Source organism: Anopheles ziemanni, chromosome 2 (genome assembly GCF_943734765.1).
Source record: "Anopheles ziemanni chromosome 2, idAnoZiCoDA_A2_x.2, whole genome shotgun sequence".
In the NCBI taxonomy this organism is placed as follows: Eukaryota; Metazoa; Arthropoda; class Insecta; order Diptera; family Culicidae; genus Anopheles; species Anopheles ziemanni.
Window position 1 is genome coordinate 92962731 of NC_080705.1, and position 24818 is coordinate 92987548.

A 24818-nucleotide genomic window follows, 5' to 3' on the forward strand; every position below is an offset into this window, starting at 1 on the left:
CGACAGTCCGTCTGTCCCGTGTGTGTGTGTGTGTGTGTGTCGAAGAGCGCCATCAGCTACATCATGAATAAGGGATGGTGGAAGGGACTCCTCGCTGCCGGTGCAACTCCTTGGCCTTTTTCGGTGCGTTCCTCCGTGGACCGGAATAAAACTCTATCATTAACCCTGGCAGGAAAGCCGCGCACGTTTTCCGTGCTCAAGAACCGTATTGCGTTCTAGTAGGGGTCAATGGAACGGCTTACATACACACACGCATAATGATATAGTTCGTGTGCGAAATGGATTTTGAATTCCCCGTTTTCTGGTCTAGAGATAATTATATAACTTTTTAAACTATTAATATTTACTGTTATCGGATGTATAGAGTTGTGTAATTCAGATTCATGAATCTGAATGAATCTTTATGTTTTAGAGACTCATGAATCTTTGGATGAGAGATTCATGCATCTCATAGAAACATCAACTGATGAAAAATGGTGGTCATGGGTTCGTTAAGGTGTGAAGATTCGAATCCCTAAAGATTCATGAATTCATCTGAAATAATCTCGCCAAAAGATTCACTAAGCACAACACGGATGTATCTTTTCCATGTTTTGAACAACACCATTGGTTTTTTATTATACTTTATTAAAGATAACCAGTTCATGATTTGAAAACGGACTGAGCACTATGCTCCCAAACCTCCGATGTGCGTGACATCTTTAATTCTCTACAATTTCACCAAGGGAAGCTCTTACGAAACACTCCGACACCTAGTGGTGTTATGCCCTAGAAACCTTCCGGACCGGGGTTTGGTTCGTCGGTCAAATGGGTTCAACTTGAATTGATAATTATGTACATTTCAACGTGCTTCTCGTTTGGAGTCTGTCGAAATCGGTTGAATTCGTCAACGCCACACAGCCTTTTTCTAGTGTTCGAACTTCTCCTCTACCTCGGAATCATAGCAATTGGTGATGGGCGGTATCTTATCTCGTGGCGTTCTGCTCGGTGCCGTGACGGAAGAATCGATACCACCTCTTATCGTGACACATTCCACCACTTCCGACCGACGGAGGAGCGTTCCCTAATCTACCCGAAAGGCCCACCATACACGGTGTTTAATGAGCGTGTAAGGTCTTACCCTCTTGCGGAAAAGGAAAAGAGGAGGATGGAGTGGCGGAGCGATAGATAGGAGGCGACAATTAATTTCTAAGTGGTCTCGATTTGTGCTCTTACCCTTTTTTACGATTTGTGCTTTTTGTAATTTCACCTTCAGTGCGACACTTTTGGTCCGCCGTTCCCCCTTTTACTTTCCGCCAAAACCCTTTTTGCTTTCCCAACGTCCTGTCCGAGTACCGATAGGCGTTGTTTTTCCTCCTTTTTGTTGTCGCTACAAACCCGGCAAGCTTAACCGTGTCCGCGATGGCGTGACAGCTCGCTGTTCTGGACGATGTTTTACCCTTGTCGAAGTACATATTTTGCTCGCAGCTCGAAGTAGTTTTTGCTCGCAGTACTACCTTCAAGCACGTTTCGTGTTTGTAATATGGTGGAAGTGTTTTTATTTACCATCGTCATATGTTTCACCTTTTTGCTCGAAACACGGAAGGTTGATCGAGTACTCTGGACACTTTCTGATGTTTTATTTTAGACATTTCGAAACAGAGTATTACATAACCTGCCATGTGCATAGGATGGTAGACAAGAACGGCAACGTGTTGCTATAATTTCTCATCGGTTCCATGAGGAAGCGGGGAGTGTGTCAGAAATGCGAAAAATACACGTGCCCTTCTACCACCCTCCGAAAACGCCAAAACGATTTCCAATCATTTCCACATTTGACGTATTTTGCGTCTCCCTTCTTTTTCCCACGCCACCCCCCCGGGCCCACGGTGAGTTGAAAAATGATTGACTTTCCTTCTCCCGTTCGCTTTCGACACTCTCGGTCAGGTCAGGTTGTTGTTAAAACGGGAAAAGTGTGGAGCTCGGAGTGGACCTGGAACGTCTGGAATGTCACTGGCAGGTTTGGAGAGATTAATTTCATACCTCGCTGCTCGATGCTGGTGGTGGTTCTCGTTCTTGATCCAATTTTCGTTCGAGAATTTTCGCATCGAGAAAAAGTTAGGTTAAGTTTCCCGCCGCCGATGGTATCGATTCAACATCGAATGGCAACAAAATCCACCCCCGGGGTCGGGTCGGTGTCGACCCCGGAACTGATTGCAGCAGACGGGTCTGGTGACGAGCGCGCCGGGGGGGGAGTGGAGTGGATTGGGGGAGGATTTTTAATAATAAATAATCGAATCTATTACGAAAGTAGTCGTCGCCATTTGTGGAGCCCCATCAGTTTTCGTTCGTTTCGTGTACCGAGGGTGTTATTACGGGGAGGAAGTGTCAGGATGAAGGAGACGGTACACACAGGGCCTCTCGAGTGCGAGAACAACCTTACTTCGTTCCCGTGGTGGCGGGACTGTGTCTCGGCAGACAACCGTGTCAAGGAGGAGGTAGTACCGCTCTTTTTGCACACATTCGAATCCGCAAGCAGAAAAGACCGACCATGGGCTCCACAACTCCACCGATGGTCATGGCACCATCTCGCCATTCGGCTGTGGTAAGTTTTTCGGAAGGTCTCGACGAAAAGATTGATGGCGGCGATAATGATGATCTCGTGGTTATACCCCAAGAGTTCCTGCCTATGTCTCACGGCGGTTAGTTGTCCCGTGGAACCTATCCAGAGTCATTGCTGTTCGGTGCAATTGGATACAAGAATTACTCACCGACCTCTCTCCCTCTCTCTATCTTGGGGACTGTGGACCATGACTTTGAAAGTTCGACGAACTGCCCCGGTTTGCGCCCCCCTTTACGATCCGGACGGGCAGGGGGAGACCCGTTCTCATCAATCAGCCACGTTCGGACGGTTCCGTTCCTTTCCTGAAGTGAACGGTCACGACGAGCTTCTTCCTCCTTCTGCCAATGTGGGCCAATGGCTTCTCGATATAATAACGCCCCGGCCAGCAATTACCTGGTGGTGGTGCGGTCGAGAATGTCCTCCTATTGTGGCGGCGACCTTCCAAATCCGGGCTGGGAGAAAGAGTCGTCACCAGGATCGTCGCTTTTCCGGGGTCGCACCGTCATCAGTCGAAGAGGGGATAATTTCAGGTAGTTCTGGGATGGCGGGTTTGCTGCTTTGGGTACAAATTAAGTAGGTCGCCGCCGCGTGATCCGTCGGAAGATAATCTCGGAAGATCAGGATCAGGAGAGACCGCTTTCGAAAACCCCAGGTACAAGGTGAAGGTACCGAAGAGAATTCTTTTTTGTTTTCATCTTCCGAATGCGCCCAAGATGTTGTCGACCGTTGCCAATGGCCTTGGCACTTTTCTACCTCTGCATATGGAAAGGAGGAGGAAAGATCACCGGTCGGATAATCACTTATGGATATGATTGTTACAGCCGACATTGCCAGGGATCTTCAGGAGTTCAGGATTCCCTTGGCCGTCCAGGTAGGGAACCAAGTCTCGTTGTCAACTATTTATGAATCATCTCTTAACCTTTTCTTACCTGCAGGGTTCGGAATTGATTACACTAAAAGTTGTCTCCATCTTAACCTTGTACGACGCGTTGTAAACCATCCATTCGCGGAAGATCTGTTGGACATATGTTTTTGCTTGTTTTGCCACGTTTATGATGGCATCATAACACACCACACAGGCCCTTGAAATTTATCTATTCTCGATTGTCTCCACATGCACAAACACAAAAACACACACACACACTCAATCACTCACTCACTCGACGGGGCTACTATTTATTACCGCTGTGTTCCTGGGGTTTATGATCTTCCGATCGTCTCAAGATCTCCCGCGGGTTTGAAAGGCTCCAAGATTAGTTCGGGCCGGGATCGAACTGGACAGAAACAATACCGCCTAACGGTGCAACAACCAACGGGGCATTTATCTGGCCCGGGAACCGGGTGAACCATGAACAACCGCGGCGTTGCACCATGCGTTGCTTCCGACAAAACAAAACCCTTCAATCAAATCAAACAATAGTGTGTGTGTGTGTGTGTGTTGGGTTAGTGAGATAGAAGCCTTTCTTCCCTTCTCCAAAACTCTCGCTGCACCACCCTTGACACCCCTACCCTCGGACCACTACCCTGGCATGTTTAATTTGCATCCATCGTGAACAAAAACAATTAAAAAACGTGGTTCATTTCGAGATTCAGTTTCGGTAACGAGATCAGCTCTCGGTTTAGGAAGTCTCACCCCTTTTGCAACTGAGGGGGGAGGGTGGGCGAGGGTAAAGTAAACAAACGAAATCCACCGGAAAACTCATCACCGTCATGCCCCAGTTCGGGAAAAAACTGTTGTATGTGGAACTGCAAAAGAGGAAAGAAATGGCCTCAGATAAGGGGCTGGAGGGAAAGGGCCGCCGGTGTGTTGTTTGGGCCTGTTTTAAGTTGCTACTGCTCATTTACATTTTCCACAAATGTTTCCCCCCACTGGCGCACACCGTTGTCACAAATCGGGCTGGGGGGAGTATCGAAGGAAAATTCAGAACTGTTGATTTCTGTTGAGTGACTTTTTGCTGTGCTCTAGACCCTGTTGCCTAGCTTTTCGCACGCCGGTCTATTGTGTATGTGTATGTATTTTTTTCGAAAAATTTAAATGACAAACGGTCACATACCTGGACGCATCCCTGACATGTCTTTAATGTTTTATTTTCGCCACATTCATTAATATTTAAATTCGTACCTTTGTGGCGCTACTGTTGCTCCATATGCGCCATGAAAAATGAAAACACGCTTGTTTGAACACGTGTCCATGTGGCATGTGGCCGGTGACATGCTCGTTTGCCTTTTAGTCTACTCGTTAACGCATCGAATGCACATAATATGATGTGCGTGCTTTCAAACAAAAAAAAAGTACAACAGAAAAGAGGGAAGATTATTGAATAAATTTGACCACATGTAACAGAAAGTAATGAAAAATTGCTCCACTATTTTTGTTTAAATGTTTCATTCTGTTCTTTCGCCGTCCATATAAAAAACATAACATTTTGGATTTGGTTCGGCCCAAGGAATCATCTTTCGAATAGTGGAGCTGCAAACTCGGCATAAAATATGACCGCACAGAACACACCTGACAGTTCCTACGTACCGGGTTGGGTTGTGATGGGTTGGCATGTTTTTACAATTTTCTTTTTGTCGACTGTGCAATAGAAGTAGAAGTGTGTGCAAGCAAACATCAGAAATGTCAGAAAAATAAGGAATGGAAGTTTAAAAAACGTCACTATTGAAAAAACAAAGTTATAGAAATAAGCAAGACATTTTGCAAGAATCTCCAATAAAACAAACCTCTTGGCTATGCTGCCACAAAGCCAGACACAGTGTTATATCGATGCGCGGGATATTCTGCGGCCTCTCCAAGATCGGATTGGAAGAATGTGGCGGATAAAGAAGCGCGTGGAAGCGAAGAAACCTCCGTATGGAGGGCAATCCGCAGGGCAATGGCTTTTGCTTAATTAGACGTAATTAAATCCACTTTTCGTTATCGTTTCCTTGCCTCTTCTGGCCCCAACAGCAGCTTTACGTTCTTTCCCAATCCTCACCTAAACCAAAGCGTTGGGCAACAGGGGGTGTAGTGGGGAGGGGAACGATCACATCATCGTCGTATGATGGGCATTTGCATCGTTTCGATGGTCCGAGGCCTCTGGCTGGCCCACAGCTGTGAAATAATGTCGACTGGCTGTGCTCAATGCTGCCAATGTAGCTTTCCGAGTTGCGGGAGCCTTTCGATGGTAGGAAATCGTAGTAAAAAACGACAGCAGCGAAGCAACATCATCATTCGCTGGCACTCCATTGCCGCATCTTCGTTGGCAACGATTCTCCGTGGAGGTCAGTACACATGCACGCGTACGATTCTCCATCTTCTGCGCAAAACGGCATTGAACGGAGGAATCGAGCTCGACAGGGCGTCTTTCGTCTCCAACCGTTGCCTCGGGAGCCCTAGAAAAGCAAGGAAAGCGATCTTTGGCGATTCGGTAATTACGAGGCGAAGGGTTTTCTTTCAAACTGAAACCTCTTTGCAGTTCGAGATAATCGCGTTAGCTCTTCTTAAATTTAGTCCAATGAAGAAACTAACGGGTTTGCTATGTTTTTGTTCTGGCGGGGTTGGTAAAAAAAATAAAAAACTGGTGAACGAGCAAGAAAAAATTATTTCCCATACCGGGAATCGAACCCGGGCCTTCTGGGTGAAAGCCAGATATCCTAGCCACTAGACCATATGGGAGGCATGGTGGTTGGTGCGAACTACTTAATTTAAATCGTTACTTAACATCAACACTTTATCTAAAAGCCGAATTGAAGTTGGTTTTGTTATACACTTACCTTTAAATTCTGCCTAGATCAATCTCTGCAGTGGAGAGCGAATTTAATGGCAATTAGGCTTGTATTGTAGGTGGTCATTACCTTTATTGGTCTATTTCAGCCGTGCCTCTAACAATCCCATATTGTCTAGTGGTTAGGATATCCGGCTCTCACCCGGAAGGCCCGGGTTCGATTCCCGGTATGGGAAAGAAAATCTCTTTTTTGTTTGTGCAGTCGCGTTAGGGTAAAGTAACCATATCATCAAAGTTTCCACTAAAGAAGAGCTTTGATTTCAATTTTTGCTACCAACCTTATAGAATACATTTTCTTAAACTAATGTGCTGAAGTTGTTTATTCTGTGCAAAATTGTACATTTAATAGAAGGCATCAATTGGGATGTGCCAAACAACTTCATAGAGGGCAACTTATGCATGAACTGCATGTATGGTAAAATGTATTTCAAGGATGATTTGTTTGGTAAACTTTTAAACAACATTGTTACTATGCTGTTATGTTGTAGTTCTTCTTCTTCTTTCAGTATGCGAGTCAGGATTTATCCTCCTACGCTAAGTCGAACAATTTGTTCCCTTACTCGTAATCAGAGGCGTACCGACTCTGTCCGAACTCCTATGAAGGGGCTCGTCCTTTAGGACCGGCTATAATAGCCGTATGTCCACCCGCTGTCCACGGGAGGGATAATTCCTTCCGTTGTCAGGACACAAAAACTCGTGGTCTGCTTGATTGACTCAAACAGTACGAGATGTGCGGCAGCTAGGATTTGTCTGACCTGAGCTCCAGCTCGGCGTGACCACGCGGTCGTGCCGTGAGCTAACCTTACTTTTCCGCTAACTACTTCAGGAAACTTGAGCACTGCTAACATCCGCTCTGATGCACTACCGACCTGGAACTGATGTTGTAGTTACCTAACCGAAGGTACGCAAAAAAAAAAGAAAAAAGAAGCTTTCCGCTTCCCATACCGGGAATCGAACCCGGGCCTTCCGGGTGAGAGCCGGATATCCTAACCACTAGACAATATGGGATGTTGAGTGAGGGGCGATCAAAGCAGTACAGGTTCTTTCTATGCTACACACTTTTCGAATTTAAGTTACTTGTAGAAATAGCAACACTATTTTTTTAACTGCCATCAGCCATTATCAGCGGTTGTCATTGATTGTGCGGCGTGTGAACAACGAGTTTCATAATATTTTCGACGCAGTACATAATGCAAGTGATGGAGCAGTGTTGAGTCCGCCATTAGAGCATTTCAAACAACTCCCGGCTATCAATTTGATTGTCAACAACATCTCGGTAGGCCAGCGACTTTCTCGAATAATTTGGTGTTCTATTGTAATTTACCGGTCATGGCGCTTTTTCGTCCCATAGTTCACAACTCTCACTGTCCCACCTGAGGCCACCACTACATTTTTTACAGAGATACATTGAACAACTGGTCATTGTTTCTATCGATATGGTATTTTGCGTGAAGACTCTCCTACCAGTAGACGAACATCTATTTATTATGAAATTTGTTCCCTTTTTTACGCTTATGGTCTGCTCTTTTGTAATCAATTTCCCGCACGAGGGTTGTCGCAGTGATGCATCTATGCAAATTCATCCAGTTTTCATGGGTTTTCCCATACCAACAGACCTGAACACATACACAGAGAACCCTTCCTCATTTCCTTTTTATTATCTGTCAACAAGGATATCATGCGCATCGTTAAAAGCATGATGGGAAACCACATTGAGTGAATCTGAAGACCGTAGGAGGGGGCCTGGAGTCTGTCTCTTATAGCTTCTCTTCGTGCTTCCCTGGACGTCCCCATGGCATCATTTTCGGTTCCCCCCGACAAAACACGTTCGTTTCACTCTTGTATTACCAGTCTTTACATGTTGCATCGATCGATCAAAGATACGGGGAAAATGCCCCCCACCCTATCATTCCACTACTTTGGGACTAGGGGCGAGGGCGAGAGGTCGGACGAGGTAACGAAGGAAAGAATTTGTACTGCTTTGTTCCGGTGCCGGATGTGGAAAATGAGCCCCCACAGAGTCCGCCATACCGGTTGGTGGAAATCTTAGGACCATTCTTCCCGGCTGTATTTGTAATGCTCTGGGGAGGAGGGGTCGTGGAAAAATGGTAGCAGCCACTCTGTAGCCCCCCACCCACCGAGTGTCCTGTCGCTTTTCCCCACCGCACCGTGGCGTGTATTTTTCGGCGAACTGTTACTGGTCTGTTATTATTTGTTTTGGTTTGGCCCCACCGCACATTGATGAGAATCTGCCTGGCACGGACAAGAACGGAATGAGATAGGACCAGGATCCCAGGATGACAGAAAGAGGGGGGTTGAAAGGGCCTTTCCCTTCCCTTATCATCGCCTTCAAGGTCCTTCAACTCCTTTATGGTGGCTCCCCATCCTCTTCCGTTTTTTTCTCGTTTGACCAGAAGAGAGATGTTAGCGGAACGAGGAAGAGGCACTTGCCGGGAGCGTCGTCTGGTAAAGTTTGGATTCTGCGCACATCCAACACGACATGCGGTGATGACTCATCGCTGCTTCCCGTTCCAGTGCTCCGGGAGCTCCGAGCGGGTGTTGTTGACAGTGCGGGTGGTTGGTGGGTGGGATAGTGGAAAGGGAGGCACTGAAGAGGCTCATGATGACGGTTCAGTCTCCCTTCACTTCCGGCCCTCGGGATTCTCCCCGGAAAATCGTGCCCGGACTGGGAAATGCGTCTGGCGGTGATTAATGGAAAACAAGGTTCAAACCCGAGCGCTGGTTACTCGTTTGATTGACAAAATCGAGCAGAAATACTTATGCAACATCGATTCGGTTTAATCCTCGGTCACCCCTCGGACGATCGAACGCTTTTACTGTGGGACTCAAGGGAGGATTTTCCCTTTTCGATCCTTATTTACGAATGTGCTTCCAGTAGGATTATTTTTGCTTTTATCGATGCAATATTCATTCCAGTTGTTCATTAAGCATTCCAAAGGACATAATGTCATATGGGCGGGGAGTTTTTTTTTCTGTGGCACAAAAGGCTTTTCACGCACTGCATACTAATTGTCAATTGATGAAAATAGTTTATTGATGTACTTAGGAATATCGTCTACCATGCTTATCGTGTTTTACCAACTAACTTTATTTTTCTTTCTTTTCTCCTCCTCGTTTCAGGTAAATATCATCGAAGGAGTCATCAAACGGGAGGAAGGTCTCTTTGTGATAAGTCCAATGGGTGTATTAGTCATCGAAACAAAACCGGCGCCATTTCCTCCACAGCATGTTTGCTCATTTGCGGCCTTGGTCCTCTTTTCCCGCCCGTTGTGTATGCTCTCCTCCACCCCCCGCTTGGAACAATTTCCCTTTCGGTGCATGGTGGGCGGCTGACATTGACCGATTGATTTATTGAAGGCCCACCGGCGGTTTGTGACCTATTATTTTTTTTCCATTCCAATATTCGCGAATGCCGCCACCCTTTGGCTTTGTTTGTGTCTGGGAAATTCGTGAAGGTTGAGTATGAGTGATGTTAGTGTTTCGTGTGCACTCTGGAATATGGAACCTTGCATTGCGAGACTCCTCGGGTTCCTTGCCTTACCATGGGCCATAAAAGTGCCACTAGTTTCTGTCATCATGTGCTGCCTCTGTGTGTCAAGGTGGAGAGAATCACGGTGGAAATGGGTTAGCGGGCCGAGAAGGTGGCGCCACCGTTGGGCAAACCCCCGGCCCTCCGTCAAGTGTACATTTCCATGCGCTAATGACATAATTGAGGCGTGAAACGTCGCCAATCGATTCTCGAACTTCTTGTTAGCGAACCAGCCTTTCGGTTCAGCACACCTCATGGGACACAATGGAAAACTGAGGAGTTGGCCGCGGGGTTAGCTTGAGTCAACATAGCGACGATCTTCGTCGAAGCATCGGACACATGCACAAAGGCAGGTGCATTAGTCACGGCATGCTTCATGCTCTTCCGGGCCGTGGCCTTACTTTCGTTATGGCGTACTCGGTGAAAATTACCCGCTGGAAAAGCGAGAGAAAAATAAAACAAACCGAGCCAAACTACTTCCGCCTTGGCAGGACTGGGAATGGAGAGACCCAACTTAGCAAACACGATTGGACACACCTGTCCCGTGCCCTTTTCCTTGGCGTTGTGTTTTTTCTTCCAATTTTCCTCCGCTTCACGAAAGACAAGTAAGGGCACCGAAACGGGCTTTATTTGATTTCAAATCCCATCCCCCAAACGGAGGGCGTCCTCCAGAGAAGGGTGTTGTTTTAATAGATCATATACACCTTTCCATGGGCTCCCAAAATCTGGGCCAAACGGACAAGCACACCCCGTGTCCAGGTGTGTCTTTCCCATGGCCAAGTGTATGTGCCAAGGGAAAGGTGCCACAATTTGTCCGCTAAACACGCGCACGCCATCGTTGTCTGTGTGTTTTGGTTGTAACGTTTTGTTCGCGTACTCCTCATTTTGTGTGAAATGTCAACCGAAATGTTGTTCCATGGGACGACGCGTCCGCCAACCGTTCCATCATCGGAAATGGTGCCAGACGAACATAATTTATTACTGTCACAAAGGGTGAAATCAAGGATATCTATATCACCGGTCCCACATGCAATGGTTGTCCTCTTTATTGCGCCACATTTAGTAAACGATCGTTAACAGAATCATTTGGCACAATTAGCCTCGATTGGATGAACCTAGGGGAATAGCTATTTTTTCCATCGAAGAGCTCTTGAATTCGACCCGTTTTCCACCGCATCCCAAAAGGGAAATAGAAATTGCAAGCACGGTTTTATGGTCCGCAAAGCGAATGTTGATTATTTATGGTTCAAGAGGGAGTGAAGAAATTCATTGACCTCCACCATTCATGGAGTATTGTGTGATTTATGTTGAATGCGTTTTTTTTTTAGTTTTCCTTCTACACAACTTTGCGAGAGGGAAATTCTACCAACTTCATCCACCTCGTTTCGTACTCTTGTTCCTAAGAATAACTACGTCGGAACGTTCGGAAGAAATTCTAATTTGAAATTAATCTTACACCAGTCGGTCAGTGATCTTTCCACTCTATGGGGAAAGTGCTATGCCGTTCGTGTGTCTGTACGTTCGAATTGGCACCACTTATCATTGGCGTTTCCTCGTTTTTCTTAGGTGGAAAAGATTTCCGCTTATAATGTGTGTTGTTGTTTTGTTTACTTTTCATTTCCACCCAGCGCCTCTCAACCAAGCCTCACTGACGAGTTTGATTTCATACAATCTGTTCGCGTTCATTGGATATATCGCCTTAATTCCTGTTTTTTTTCTCTCTATTTCTCCAAAGTCGCGGCACGTTTGTTCCGGATTGGTGAAATAAAAATTTGATTGTTTGTTGGTGTCTGGCCTTCCGTTTCCGTTGCGCGCGCGGCGGAGTCTTTTTCTGCGTTTTCAAGCGAGCCATAGTTTCCCACCACAACAGGTGGAAAATCGAGGATCGTAAGATCGAAAGCCCCACACACACAGCCGGCATCGCGACCGGTTGGGTTGTGTTCACGCTAATAATGGCTGATCGAAAACCAATTTGCATATCGCCTGTGTTTGTGTGTATTTTTTTTTTCGTTAAATTTAAAAAGCTAAGAGGCAACGTTCGAATCACTTGGCCTGACCGGTTTGATAGCATAATTAATTCGGAGCCACATTTTGAACGCCCTTTTACGCTGGTGGCGATGCGGGTTGGGAAACGCTCGGTTCAATTCGGTTTGAATTGCTCGTTATCAACGTGAACTACGCGCCTTTTCGTTCACACTTCTTCGGTTGGCTTATCACCACCACGGCCAGCGCATGTGCGGAAAAGTGCATGCTTTTATCGCCAGCCAAAAGGCTCACCGAAAAAGCCTCTACCAGGGGTGTCAAACATGCGGCCGGCAAGAACATTGGATTCGGCCCGCGACCCCTTTGAAACAATACATCGAAAGTTTGGATCCTCGAGTATTGGCTTTCGTTTGAATAGCGAAATATTTTTGTAAATGGTTTCACGAACTCCGAATTGCAAGAGAACTGAACGAACGTCAATTTAAACAATTTCTATAAGAAAGTGATATAAAACCTTGATCCAAATCACGCCGATAGATGGCGGTTGACAAAAGCAAAGGTTTTACACAAATTATTGTAGACAAGCGAATAAATAGTTTTCATAGAAAACAAACGTTATGAACTACAAGAGCATTCTTATTAAAATAACAGATGTAATAATGCACCTCGTATAATACACTGTTTTCAGGGCCAATTCGTCGGCATCAAGCTGCTCTTTGCCAGTAGTAGGCAGTGAATTGCACGCGCAAGGTTTTTGTTTGGCATCGTTAGGAACCAGTTTGGGTTTGTTAAGTTTAACTTTGCCGTTATCGGTAGCAACATTGGCGCGACAACAACGCGACCTTTTCTCGTAGCGCCAATGTTGCTACCGATAACGCCAAAGTTAAACTTAACAAGCCCAAAGTGCTTCCTAACGAAACCAAACAAAAGTCGTGCGCGTGCAATTGACTGCCTAATACCAACGAAGAGCAGCTTGATGCCGACGAATTGGCCCTGAAAACAGTGTAAAATAAACTTGATTTGAATTCGTTAAAATTTAGAAAACGATTGATCATAAGACCTTCTCTTTTACTTGAAATTGTATATGTTATATGAAGTAATATAATATAAACAAGATTGCCTGTTAAGATAAAACCACACTGATAAGAACACGAGTTTGACATCGCTGGCCTATCACCTTCCGCGAGACTTTTCGCGATGATGCGATGCGAGAGTCGCGCTTCCATGCGCGATATCTCATCGTGAGACCGGCGAGCGTGAGAAGAGCGAGCGCGATAAGTGGTCCGCGGAGAAAGCATCATCAGCAGCAGCGAGTATCGGAAAATAGTATCGAAAGCAACCTGCTGACGGTTTGGGATTCCAGTTTACGTTCGGCGTTAGATACGTTCGGTTCGGTTTTTCGACGCCGCGCTATAGTTCCGTCCCTTAACGACGCGAGGCTTTTCCGGTGCGCTTAAAGAGTAGATAGATTTCTCCTCCTACGATATCTGGTTGGGAAATACACCTGCCGCTGGTGTCTTTAGAGCAGTCTCCAGCACATGTGGGGGAAAGCAGACTTTCAGCATTTCGGGTTTCCCTTTCCAAAGAACTAGGATCACTATGGAAACATCTCCTCCTCGTAGAGAGTGAAAGTGGCGATAAAGCTGAATTGATTTAGGGTTCATTGTGTTACAGTTCACTTCTAATAGTGCATTGAGTGAAACTATGAAATTCGTTGAGTTTTTCCATGAAAATGGTCACTCGTATCCTTTTCCATCCCGTTTGTATATGTATGAGTTGAACGTGAAAAACATCCAACCAACACAACCTTTCAGAAAGTGTCATCGCGTTGCGAAAATACTACTCCCTCGCGTGCTTTTCACGTTTTTACCCACTGGGGGGAAAAAAGGATTCTCCAATTGATCCAGCTCGCGTTTGTGTATTTGTGTGTTCGTGTCTTCCCCGTCGACATCCGGTGGAATTTACTCTATTCTCATTTATTTTTTATTTGTCTGACAAACGGACGCGCTTCGTCCTTGTTCCAGTGCGGCATATCTTAGCGTAGTGTTAGTGTGTTCGCGCACTTTGGAGCATGTGTAGTACGGGGAAGGGGGGAGTGTAGTAAAATGTTCCCTTTAACACCCACCCACCGCATCGAACAACAAAGTGCCGAATGACGGAGAAGTGATGGTAGTGTTAGTAGTAGGCCCTTTTTGTGGCTTGCTCTAATGTGTTTTTTTTGGTTTACCACCGGTGAAATAAAATCGAACCAACTGCACAAGTGCACACAATCCTAGTGGCAGATAGGAGTAACAGTTGGGGAACGCAATGGTGACTCCTTGGAAAAACCCGTCAGTAGAATGAAAATCACTCCACTGTTGGGTTACATCATTCGATTCTCGTTTTCCACGCAAGGAGGCATCTTGATTTCTTGTGCTTATAGTAGATGTGTTTAAAGTCCATTTTTCTTTCTAGAGGTGTGACGCGAATCCGTGTGTGTGTACGTGTTCATAAATCCGTGCATAGTTTTTAAAAGCACGAAAGAATAAGAAAAATTACCCAAAGTCCGCGTGACAATCAACCAGTGAATTAAGTGATTTTTGTTTGCCTTCGTGAAGAAAGGATATCGATTCCAAGGCGGTGTTTGCAGTAGTGTTAACCAAGAAAAGCGAGCACGAAAAGTGTCGCAAACCGCATTCGGCGTATCCTAAAAACAAACCCCAACAACAACTCGCAAGTGCCTGCTCTTACACTTGCCAAACACTCCGTTTCACTCTTACTTTCGTCAACAACAGCAGATAAAAGTATCATACATTCACAATGAGTAGTGTGTGCACCCGTTCTTCGACGTTCAATGTAAATTTATCGAATTTTTAATTCTGCTTTTCACATAACGCATCATCCTTCCTTACATAAATATTCTTCTTTTTTAATCAATACCCAACCAAGAAAATTACCCAAGAGGAAAATCCTTTCCCTATGTTTAAACCACTGAGTAGTGGGTGGTATTTAAAGGATCCGTCAGATGTAGGCACACGGTTGAGTCATATTTTCGCACCAGTTGCATTGCCTTATGTTTCCTTACTTTCCCACCCCTCTCTGCCATCAACCTTTTCGACGACAGCTGGTGTCGATGGAATTACGGCTTCGCTAAATGACGTGTTCGAACCCCAAATTTATCGCTCGAAGTTCAATCTCTTCGATGTCTTCACCATCTTTTCCGCGTTAAAGCAATAGTGTGCGGCAAGTGTTATATGATTTATTGAGCTTTTGCTATTCCGGTTGTGTTATAAATCGTATCTATCGACAAATGTTTCTCATAGGCTTATGCTACCGAACACCATTTAGGTTTATTTTTCACCCAAATAAATTACTGCTTTGTGTTTATGTGTGATTTAGAGCTCATTGAACTCCACTGGGGAACAAATACAATATTTATCGGACACCCAATGGGAGCAATTTTGACTCATTGGGCAGAAAATCTTTTTCCAAAAACTATTACCAATCATCACTATTCAACCCTTGGTTTTTTTGTGGGCAGGAGTTTTTGTGTTCATAATAACTCACCGATTAGTTTTTCATGCTTATTTAGCATGAAACATCAGTGGTAGTGATTTTGCTCCGCTTGGTTTAACACTCCATCAAACTAAAGACCAGGCAAGCGGAAGATGCCCCGCACATGGATAACATTTTCATGTAAACATAATGTTTTCCGAGTCATTAGAGATATTTAACAAAACCATCTGCAAAATAGTGACTCTTTGCTAAGCTTTAAACGTTGCATTTTCATGAAGGATGCAAAGGTTGCGAAATATTTCTATTGATCAGATACATTTGCTCTTGTGTCTTTGTTGTTAAGATCCTTTAAATACCGCTCATTCAGCATTTCCTTTGAGTTATATTAAAGTAGAACAAAGTTTTCTCGACTGTCCCTTCTCCACGCATGCTCTCGTGTGCGTATCCTGCGTAAACCTCTATCTATCCTCTCCATCATCCCAAATGTCTCCCTTTGACGTCAGCAACACTTCAAGGCCATCGTGCTTTTTGGGGCACCATCAGCATCATCGTCCTCCCGGAAGATACCCGTAAGTCAGCCCTTTCTGGGCCGGGAGTCCTTTTCCCTCGTGCCGCACGAAATTGTACTACAAAGACAAGAAGAAAAAATACCGGATGCCACAAAAGATATGTCCCTTGACACCTTGCCAACATCGAGAAACAGTTTCCCGAAAACGCTTTGTAATCGATTGAAGCTGAGGCGGAGGGATCCCCGGAAAAAATGGATCATCGTTTGCCAAACGTCCTTGCCCGCGTCCCTACGAACCTCGTTTTTTCCTTCGTCCCAGCAGGAACTGCATGCTGTGTGAGTGTTGGTCAGGTTGGTTTTAAAGTTTTCTCTGGTCCACTCTCGGGAAAGGATGTGGTTGCGGAAAAATGTTCGTTATCGCAAACGTTGCGCCAGTATGTCAAGGACGTGCACGTTTGACCGCGGGGCCGAAGGAAGGCCGCTGGGGGTGGGGTTGGGCAAGGGAAATTTATATTCTTCACTGCAGCATCGAAGCTGCAAAAGTTTTCCAAATAACGGAGAAGAGGGAAAAAGAAAGCTAGAGGGATTTTCAGCATAACAAACATGGGTTGGAAAATAAAGGGAATTTTCTCATCGCTTTTAAACAGAAGTGATTTTTAACATTACCATATTTTGTAAACTCAACTACATTTTTTTTAGGAAGCTTTTCCGGAGCGAATTAAATTCGAATCTTTTATTTAACCTTTGAATCGTCCTGTAAGCAAACGAAAAAAGATGTTCATCTATAATCAATTATTGATCGTACCTTATGTGACCACTCGGACCAAAAATGGCCCCGCAAAGACGTTCTGCTTACGGAACATCTTATTACAACCCCTTTGGGATTGGCGCATGTCTGCATGTTTGCGTGCCACGACGACGCAGACCAGCATATAAAACGCCGGCATTGGATTAAACGATTCCTCCGCATGGCGGGGGGAAAAAGAAATCAATGCAAACACACCTGTATTTTGGACTCGAACTCGCCATTGCCGAGATTTCGCGGAATAAACCGGCTCCTTCTCTCGGTACGGTTACGTTCGTTGCGCCCGGTGGGCCTCTATGTCTATCGATTGGGAGGAAGTGATTTCCACCCCACTATCCCTTTTGCTACCGCCACTCCCTCCCTCGCCACGACGACGAGTTCAAGCACGCGGTGCCGAACCACTTTCACTCTAATCGAACCAACCTCCCGTTCGGCGACGAAATCTCGTTTGTCCCCTCGCCAGGGGGAGGGGAAAAGGAAAAACTCCGGCAGAATCAGTTCCAATGACACCCGAGACAAACCTGCCCGCGAGGTTGTTGTCGTTGTCGTTGTACCTACCACTTCCGGCCGGAACGAATCATTTCCGATGTGACGCAAAGTGGAAGTCGCTTTTAAAGCGCCCGGTGGAAAACATCCAAGACTTTGTCAACTGCTAATGTTGCAAGGGGGGTTGATGCTCTAAACGAACCGACCGGGGAAAAGGTAGAGGATGGCATCGCTTTTAGTCACCTCCCCGTACTTCGGAGAGCTCGGAGCGAAACACTTTGGCTTGGATGGGATGGGATTGATGATGAGACGAACCTGAACCGGGTTTGCCCTTTTCTCCTCCCTCCTCCCCCATCCAAGCCGCCATTAGTGCGCGAATCGAGGCGTGAAATTTCACATTTCCCTCCCTCCGCCACCCCCCAGGTGTTGTGAGGGGAGGAGAAGCTCATCAAGCCCGACTGTTGGTGTCATTTAGCGGACCTAACGGTGCGTTTTTGATCACACCGAGTGGCTTCACTCTGATGGACAAGCTTCAGGAAAGGAGGAAAAACACCTGTTTTGTTTTTTTTTCAGGGTGGTAAATGTTGTATGTTGCCCACTCACGATCATTGACTCGTTGGGAGTTGAGTGATTTATTTTTCTTCTAATCAACTTTGCGATCAGAGATAAAGGGGTGAATAAACATGGACGTGGACAGTTCTATTCAGTTGGGAAAAGCATAAATTTTTACATTGTTTTCATAAAGTTTGACCGGGTTTCATTTGGGTTCATATTTTGAATGCAGTGCGGATAAAATAACACACATTTGGATTTCAAACAGCACTCCGAAGAAAATATTCGATTCAAAATTGTAAAGAGGGAACAAAATAGTACAGAAATAAATTGAAGGATTTATAATAAGGTGTACTTTTTTAATCATATTTTCTTCATAAAAAAGTAGGCAAAGACAAACTTCTTACTCGGTTGTTAACGGTCAGTTTTGTCCTTTCACTAACCCTTTCACGACCAAGGTAAATATTTTTCCCATCTACAAAACTCGCTACTGTTTATTCAACTAATATAAACGCGATACTTTTGAAACGAAACATCCAAGGAAAACATTATGTCAAAGGCGGCAAATGTCTTTCTGCACGAATAAACAAAAAAGAACTATCAAAATTAATTGCTCCAAAACCAAACCATTCGTGCCGTTTAACCAACAATATTTTGGAAAGTTGTTTCACAGAAATGGCTAAGATTTTTTTTGTTTTGAGAATTTTTAATATGTAATTTGTATTGGAAATCAAATAAAAGAAATATAATAGGGACAATATTGCCCATGAAATTATAAAAAAAACTTACACAGACTGCTTAGGTTTCTCTGGTGATATTCTTTTATGTTACACCCCAAATAGCCATAATATTGTGTTGTATTGCCAACTTTAGTCCTGATTAGCTTATGGTCCTGAAAGGGTTAACGCATAAATTCACTAAACCACGCTCATCAAGCCACCCGTGAAAAGTGTAACCTATAACATATTTCACAACCTTGTCCGTCAATCATCCGCCGACTGCGCAATGATTGATAAGCGCGGACTGCAAAAAAATGCATTTCCCCCAACTCAACCTCCTCTCACCCTGTTCCGGAAAACGCATCGCCGGTATCGAGCAATCCTTCAGGCCAGATACCGAGGGTTTATACATTACGTAGCACTCGGTGGGGAGGGGGAGCATCCGAGATGGACACGCGAGATGCGGTGTGGGATCGGTTACACAATTGTACCGATGCTTCCTTCCTTCCTTCCTCCCCAAACCAATTAGTTTTCCCAGCGATCGTCCGATGTTTCTCGCTCGTCGTCGGACACATTTTCTTTCGTTGCGTGGCGCAACCCAATGAAGAAACCCCATGGCCAATGGGTCTCGTCGACATCGTAAGAGTCGCTTTAATTGATGTGGACTTTGTTGTTTGTTCGTGTAATGTATTGTTTCTGCTTTCGGGGGTTTTTCTTCTCCTCCACTTTTTGGCGACCGGAATTCGTTGGGTTATCACATAGGTCGGCTGTCGTCATTTCGGGCATTTTCGTTCGCGATTTTCCCCGTATCAATCATCACACCCCCCATACCGTGGGGTGGTTCGTCATCTCTTGTTGGACGCTGAAATCGAAACACTCATCCAACAACGAGCGCCAAAGAAAGGATCTCGAGTGCGTGGTCGATCCTCAAACAGGTTGCATAAAAGAAATCCAAATCGAACGCCTTTCCCTACCCATTGTTGCCAACGGTGGTGGTGGTGGTTTTGTCGGCGTTTTCCTCCCCGCATGTTTTGTTTTTCTGCCTCGCATTTGCCCCTAAAAAGGCCATTACGGCGGATCTTGGCTTTATTGTACCACCAAATCGAGTGTTTCGTTCCATCGAGGGTTTCTTTCTCTAGGACTTAATCGTTCGAACCTGTTCCGAAAGTGCCCCGGGAAACGGGATCACCTAACGACGAACGAAGAACCTGTCGCGGTTCCGGATGGCAAAAATAGCAATCGTCGGATTAAAAGTCCTCGAGGAGAGTTTAAAATCGACACCGTTTAGTCAAACAAAAGGGAACGACAAGGAAGACGGACACAAACTTCACCTATGTTTGTCTTACTTTCTGTTTCTATTTCCAGCTAGTTCCGTGGACCAACGAAAAATCAACATCCATCTTTCGATTTCTCGTTGTAGTTGCTCCCGTTTTTTTTTTGTTTTTAACATCTCTTTCTTCTCCATTTCTCTATTCCACTGTTTTGCTTCCTTACCTTTCCGTGTGGTGTTGTTTTACTTACGTTAATTTGCTGGACATTCATATGGTTATTTGGGCGCCAGCTTGAATGTGCCCGTGTGTGTGTGTGTTTGTGTTTTATGCTGTTGCGTTGTGATCGGCCGTCGAGCCGCTTCCGATCATAATGATAGGTACTTTCTAAAAAAAAAAACCCCCATCAGCATATCCTCTCTCGGTCGCTTTTTCTCGCCATGTAGGCGCACGACCCCTAAGGGGCAAGGGGTGGGTATACATATGTTGGCCCCCAGGGAGGAACGTTTGAAGTGGTGGCACAAAGTTGGCAACAAATAGCGCCGCCACCGAGAGAGAGGGAGAGGGAGTCCAACAAACATCAAAGCCGATTCTCAGCCGGTTTTTCTATTATTTCTTTTTCATCATTCGAGATCGATCGTTTGTGTTGAGCGGGGTTAGGGGAGCACTTTTCTTCTAGGAGCATAACACACATGATTGATCGCTACCATTGGCTTCCTTTTTTCGGTTCGGCGGATCGGTTGGGGGTTTACATTTTCATCCTTTGCCAATCCGATGTACGGATTCTCCCTTTTTCATTTCACTCTCAATGGTGGAAAGGAAAGAGGTGTCACGCGGGGAGGAGGGAAATCTTCACCGAGGACCGCTCAGTACGCTTCATCTCGCGTTTATGCACTTCTCAGCCGGGGTTTTCACCATTTGCTTCTTTTCCGTTTCGCGATTTGATTAGAGTTTTGAATTTTACTTTTAATTTCGTCTTACCTCGCGTGTTTTCTTATGCTGTTTTTCGGCTTTTTTTTTGTTTTTCTTATTTTTCATTTGTTTTTCTTTTTCGTTTCTATTTTCTTTTCCGTTTCTTTCGCAGATTGTCTCAATTTCACCACCCTTTGGCCCCCCCGGCGGGGGGGTGGCGAAATTGTCTGCTCGTTCGCCCGAAACGCACCCCGCCGGCGTATTTTGCTTGTCTTGTTGTTGTTTTTTTGTCGTCGTCGTTGTTGTTGTTGTTTTGGGGTGCTTTTTGTCGATAGAGAAGAGATGAAGACTCTTTAATCATCGAGCGATCGCCGTGCGAACCCCTTCGAGGTTACGAGGATGGTTGAAAATGGCGAAGTAAAAGGGCAACACTCCAGAGAAGCTGCACACTACAAAACCCCGCCAGATGGCGGAGAGAAGGCGTCCCTATCTGGGAATGTTTTGAAGAAGGCCCCCCTACGGTACACTTCAGTTTTTGCAGGTGCCATCCAACAACACCCGACGACCCGGTAAAGCCATCTTTTAACGGGGTTTTTCGCATTAGTTAACCCAGAGTGTAAAACGCACATGGCGCAAACGATGGAAAACGAAATGGGTGAAGCAAAACGCGAGCGATCGATTCGCTTGCGCAAAAAAAGACGAGGCGCAATTCCCGTGTCGAATTCATCATAGACGGAAAAGGGAAAACGAAGACCAGCAAAACCCTCGAAGCCACGAACGATTAACGGAAACACCCAGCCCGAAGATGGGTCGGAAATGGCCGGCATGGAGGAAAGGGTACGTCCCGGAGTCAATCTCCTCGGAGGCAGCGGGCCCCGACTGACATTAGATACCTTCGGAAAACTGAATGGAAATGAATCATCTTCTTCCGGGCAGCATCATCGAGGAGAAAAAAGGGAAAACATCAACAAAGCCAAACTCATTACCATTAACCTCTGGTTAATGTTTTTCATTGGGCATCGGACGATCGGCTTCATCATCATCATCACCATCGACACCACGTCCCTGTGGACCATCTATCAAATCCAATGTGTCTGGAACAAGAAGCCTAATGGTGTTATACTACCTTCGAGAGCCGAAAAACACCGAGAGAAAAAGAGGTTGCCGGCGGAAGAAAGAGTTAGTTGATCTTCGGCTCTGGCTTAAGCCGGGAAAAACAAGTCCAAAGCAAAACAACGGCACATAAAATAAGATCGACCCATCAACCTACTGTTAATCAGCGAGGCGAAAGTTCCAGCCAAGTCTACCAATCAACAGGCCGGGCCTGCTTTAATATCCGGAGCAAACCAAAAAAGGAACCTATTTTCCTCGTAATCAACATTCGGGAAACCGGCTACCGGCCGCATCTTCTATCCCCCCACCCGAACTAACCGGTTGAGTTCGCAAGGAGAATAGACACATTGATTAGTACTTTCTACCTATTTTACTCACCTTGCGGAAGGACCAACACCAACCAACAGACAACCAAATACTTTTGTGGCATTCCGACGAAAGGGGTTTCACTTTGCCGTCGTTGACCTCAAATCCGTCCTCCTTGAATCCTTCTCGCACAAGGTTCCCTCTTTGTAGTTGATAGGCTAATACTTCCTTTTTTAATCCTCATTCCATCCTTCAATGTCCTACACGCATTTTAAGGACCCCCGGAAGGATCCACCAAGCCCGGGAGAAAACGGAAAGGTGGAATCTTTCGGCGTGTCCTTAATGGCGGGTGTTTTTAATTTTGTGAACTTTCATTTCTTCTCTCTCTCTGGTGTTTGTTGTTCGCTTATTGCGCGTAAACTAAACCATGTGTGCTTAAATCAAACCAGTTCGGCGGAACTCGTAGCGAGTTCGTCGGCAAACTAAGGGCCCTCTGCGAGGCGGGCGGTGTAACCGGGCTCGCCGGAAGCGGTGGAGGAGGTACAGGCGGTGGTGCTGCGGGTGGTGGAGCGGAAAGCGAGAAGCGCATCAGCAAGAGCACCGACGACATCGCGGACAGTGACGAGCGCGACATGACCAACACACAGGTAACCACCTCCAACAACCTCCGAGCATCAAACAACCATCAAACCGAAAAGTACTTCTACGTATGGAGATGTCTCAAGCGTTCCTAACCTAACACTTTTTTATTATCCTGTAGAACTAACAAGTTGTAGGAGGGTTCGAATGCTATGAGACTTGGGATGGCTGGGAGTTCCTATAACGACGTACTATCTGAAAATCGGTTTACATCCTCCGCTTAATTGTTAAAAACTATCTACAACTGAACAGTTCTTTTCTCTCGACACCTTTTAATCTTCCAATCAACTTTGTGCCATCGTTGTTGTTCCAAAGTTTCTCCAAATCTTTTAGTTTTCGTTTTTCTTGTTGCAGTCTTGTACATAAACGCATTTCATCAACTCTTTCAATAAACCTGTTTCCGATTTAGCTACAGGAAAAGCTACCTATAAGTTCTCTTAATCAATCTAGATTGCCTTGGAATACCCAAACAATTTAACAATTAAACGATCTGTCATACTTCAATATGGTCATCTGTCATCTTTCAATAGACTTTCCAACGTTGTTGTGCTAAATGTTCTTCAAAAATCGGTGCAGAAAGTCTAGTACACTCCAATTTCAATATTCTAGTACTTGCAAGTTATCTACAAGTGATACTATTGTGTATAAACACTTTAATACTTTTTTCAACTAACCTCCAATTAACCTGCACCAAAAACTGAACTAAATCCCCCTATGTTGCTTGACGTGCCTCTAAGACAAAACTCTTTTCTTCACCCCACCCTCGTCACAGCTATGGTTCCGTGGCGTACGGCCATCCAAGTTCCGGCACGTGTACGGCCTGCCGACGCGCAAGGAGTGCTGCTACACGGACATCAGCGTCGTCCGGAGCGGCAACGATGGCAACTTCTGCGCGGTCAACCCGACCTTCCTGGCGATCGTGGCCGACACGACGTTCGTGGTCATCCCGCTCGGCATGACCGGCCGCATCGACTTCCAGTGCTGCAAGGTGATCGGGCACGCCGGCCAGATACTCGATCTCAAGTGGAACCCCTTCGACGACCACATGATTGCGTCTGCCTCGGACGACTGCACGGTAAGTGTCTCTTCGTCAACGCCGTTCCCTCTCCGCTCGGTATTAACATTTACGTTGCGTTTTTTTCCGGTTGCAGATTAAAATTTGGAAAATTCCCGAAGGAGGACTGGCGACCAACTTGACCAGCTTCGAGACGGAGCTGGTCGGGCATAAGCGCAAGGTGCTGCATGTCGAGTGGCACCCGACGGCGGCCAACGTGTTGCTGAGTGCCGGGTTTGACCATACGGTTTGCGTGTGGGATACGGCCGCTCCGGCACTGCTGAACGTCATCGACTGCCACGTCGACATGATCTACAGTCTCGCGATCAACCGGGATGGATCGATGATTGCGACCACCTCGAAGGATAAGAAATTGCGCGTGATTGAACCACGGAGTGGTATCGTCGTATCGGTAAGGTTTCCAGGGCAACTCATTCTCTCCCTCCGCATGATATGCTGAGTCTCTGTTTTCTCTTACTTTTTTAGGAAGGTGTATGTCACCTGGGAACCAAGTGCTCGAAGGCCGTGTTCCTCGACAACAATCGTATCCTGACGACGGGCTTCTCGCGCCACTCCGACCGCCAGTACGCCGTCTGGGATCAGCACGACCTCCGGAAGCCGTTGGCACAGGAAGTGATCGACAGCTCGAGCGGAATCGTGACACCATACTACGACTACGATACGCGCATGGTCTATCTGGCCGGGAAGGGCGATGGAAACATCCGCTACTACGAGGTGGTGGACGAGCCGCCCTACGTGCACTACCTGAACCAGTTCCTCTCGGGACAGCCGCAGAAGGCGCTCGGGTTCATGCCGAAGCGCGGTCTGAACGTAAACCAGTGCGAAGTGTTCCGCTTCTACAAGCTGCACGCGGCCGGCAACGTTTGCGAGCCGATCGCGATGATCGTACCGCGCAAGTCCACCCTGTTCCAGAGCGATCTCTACCCGGACACGGTCGCGAACGTGCCGGCAATCGGGGCCAAGGAGTGGTTCCAGGGTCGCAACGTTCCACCGATGATGATGTCGATGCGCACTGGTAAGCAATCATAACGCCGAATG

General features: G+C 46.0%; 1 protein-coding gene and 3 non-coding genes across 4 annotated transcripts in view; 2 read left to right on the forward strand and 2 right to left on the reverse strand.

Moving 5' to 3' along the window:
• The window catches only part of LOC131284171 (coronin-1C-A-like), a 32074-nt gene that overhangs the window by 5479 nt on the left and 1777 nt on the right, over nucleotides 1-24818 (forward strand). The window contains exons 2-5 of the mRNA XM_058313029.1: nucleotides 22516-22713; nucleotides 23478-23780; nucleotides 23857-24171; nucleotides 24246-24795. Of these exons, the coding sequence (XP_058169012.1) occupies nucleotides 22516-22713; nucleotides 23478-23780; nucleotides 23857-24171; nucleotides 24246-24795 (1366 nt within the window). The remainder of the gene's footprint in view (nucleotides 1-22515; nucleotides 22714-23477; nucleotides 23781-23856; nucleotides 24172-24245; nucleotides 24796-24818) is intronic.
• Nucleotides 6189-6260, reverse strand: Trnae-uuc (transfer RNA glutamic acid (anticodon UUC)). The gene has a single exon. It is a non-coding gene; the product is annotated as a tRNA-Glu (tRNA).
• On the forward strand, nucleotides 6474-6545 carry Trnae-cuc (transfer RNA glutamic acid (anticodon CUC)). Its single transcript has one exon. It is a non-coding gene; the product is annotated as a tRNA-Glu (tRNA).
• Trnae-cuc (transfer RNA glutamic acid (anticodon CUC)) lies at nucleotides 7306-7377 on the reverse strand. Its single transcript has one exon. It is a non-coding gene; the product is annotated as a tRNA-Glu (tRNA).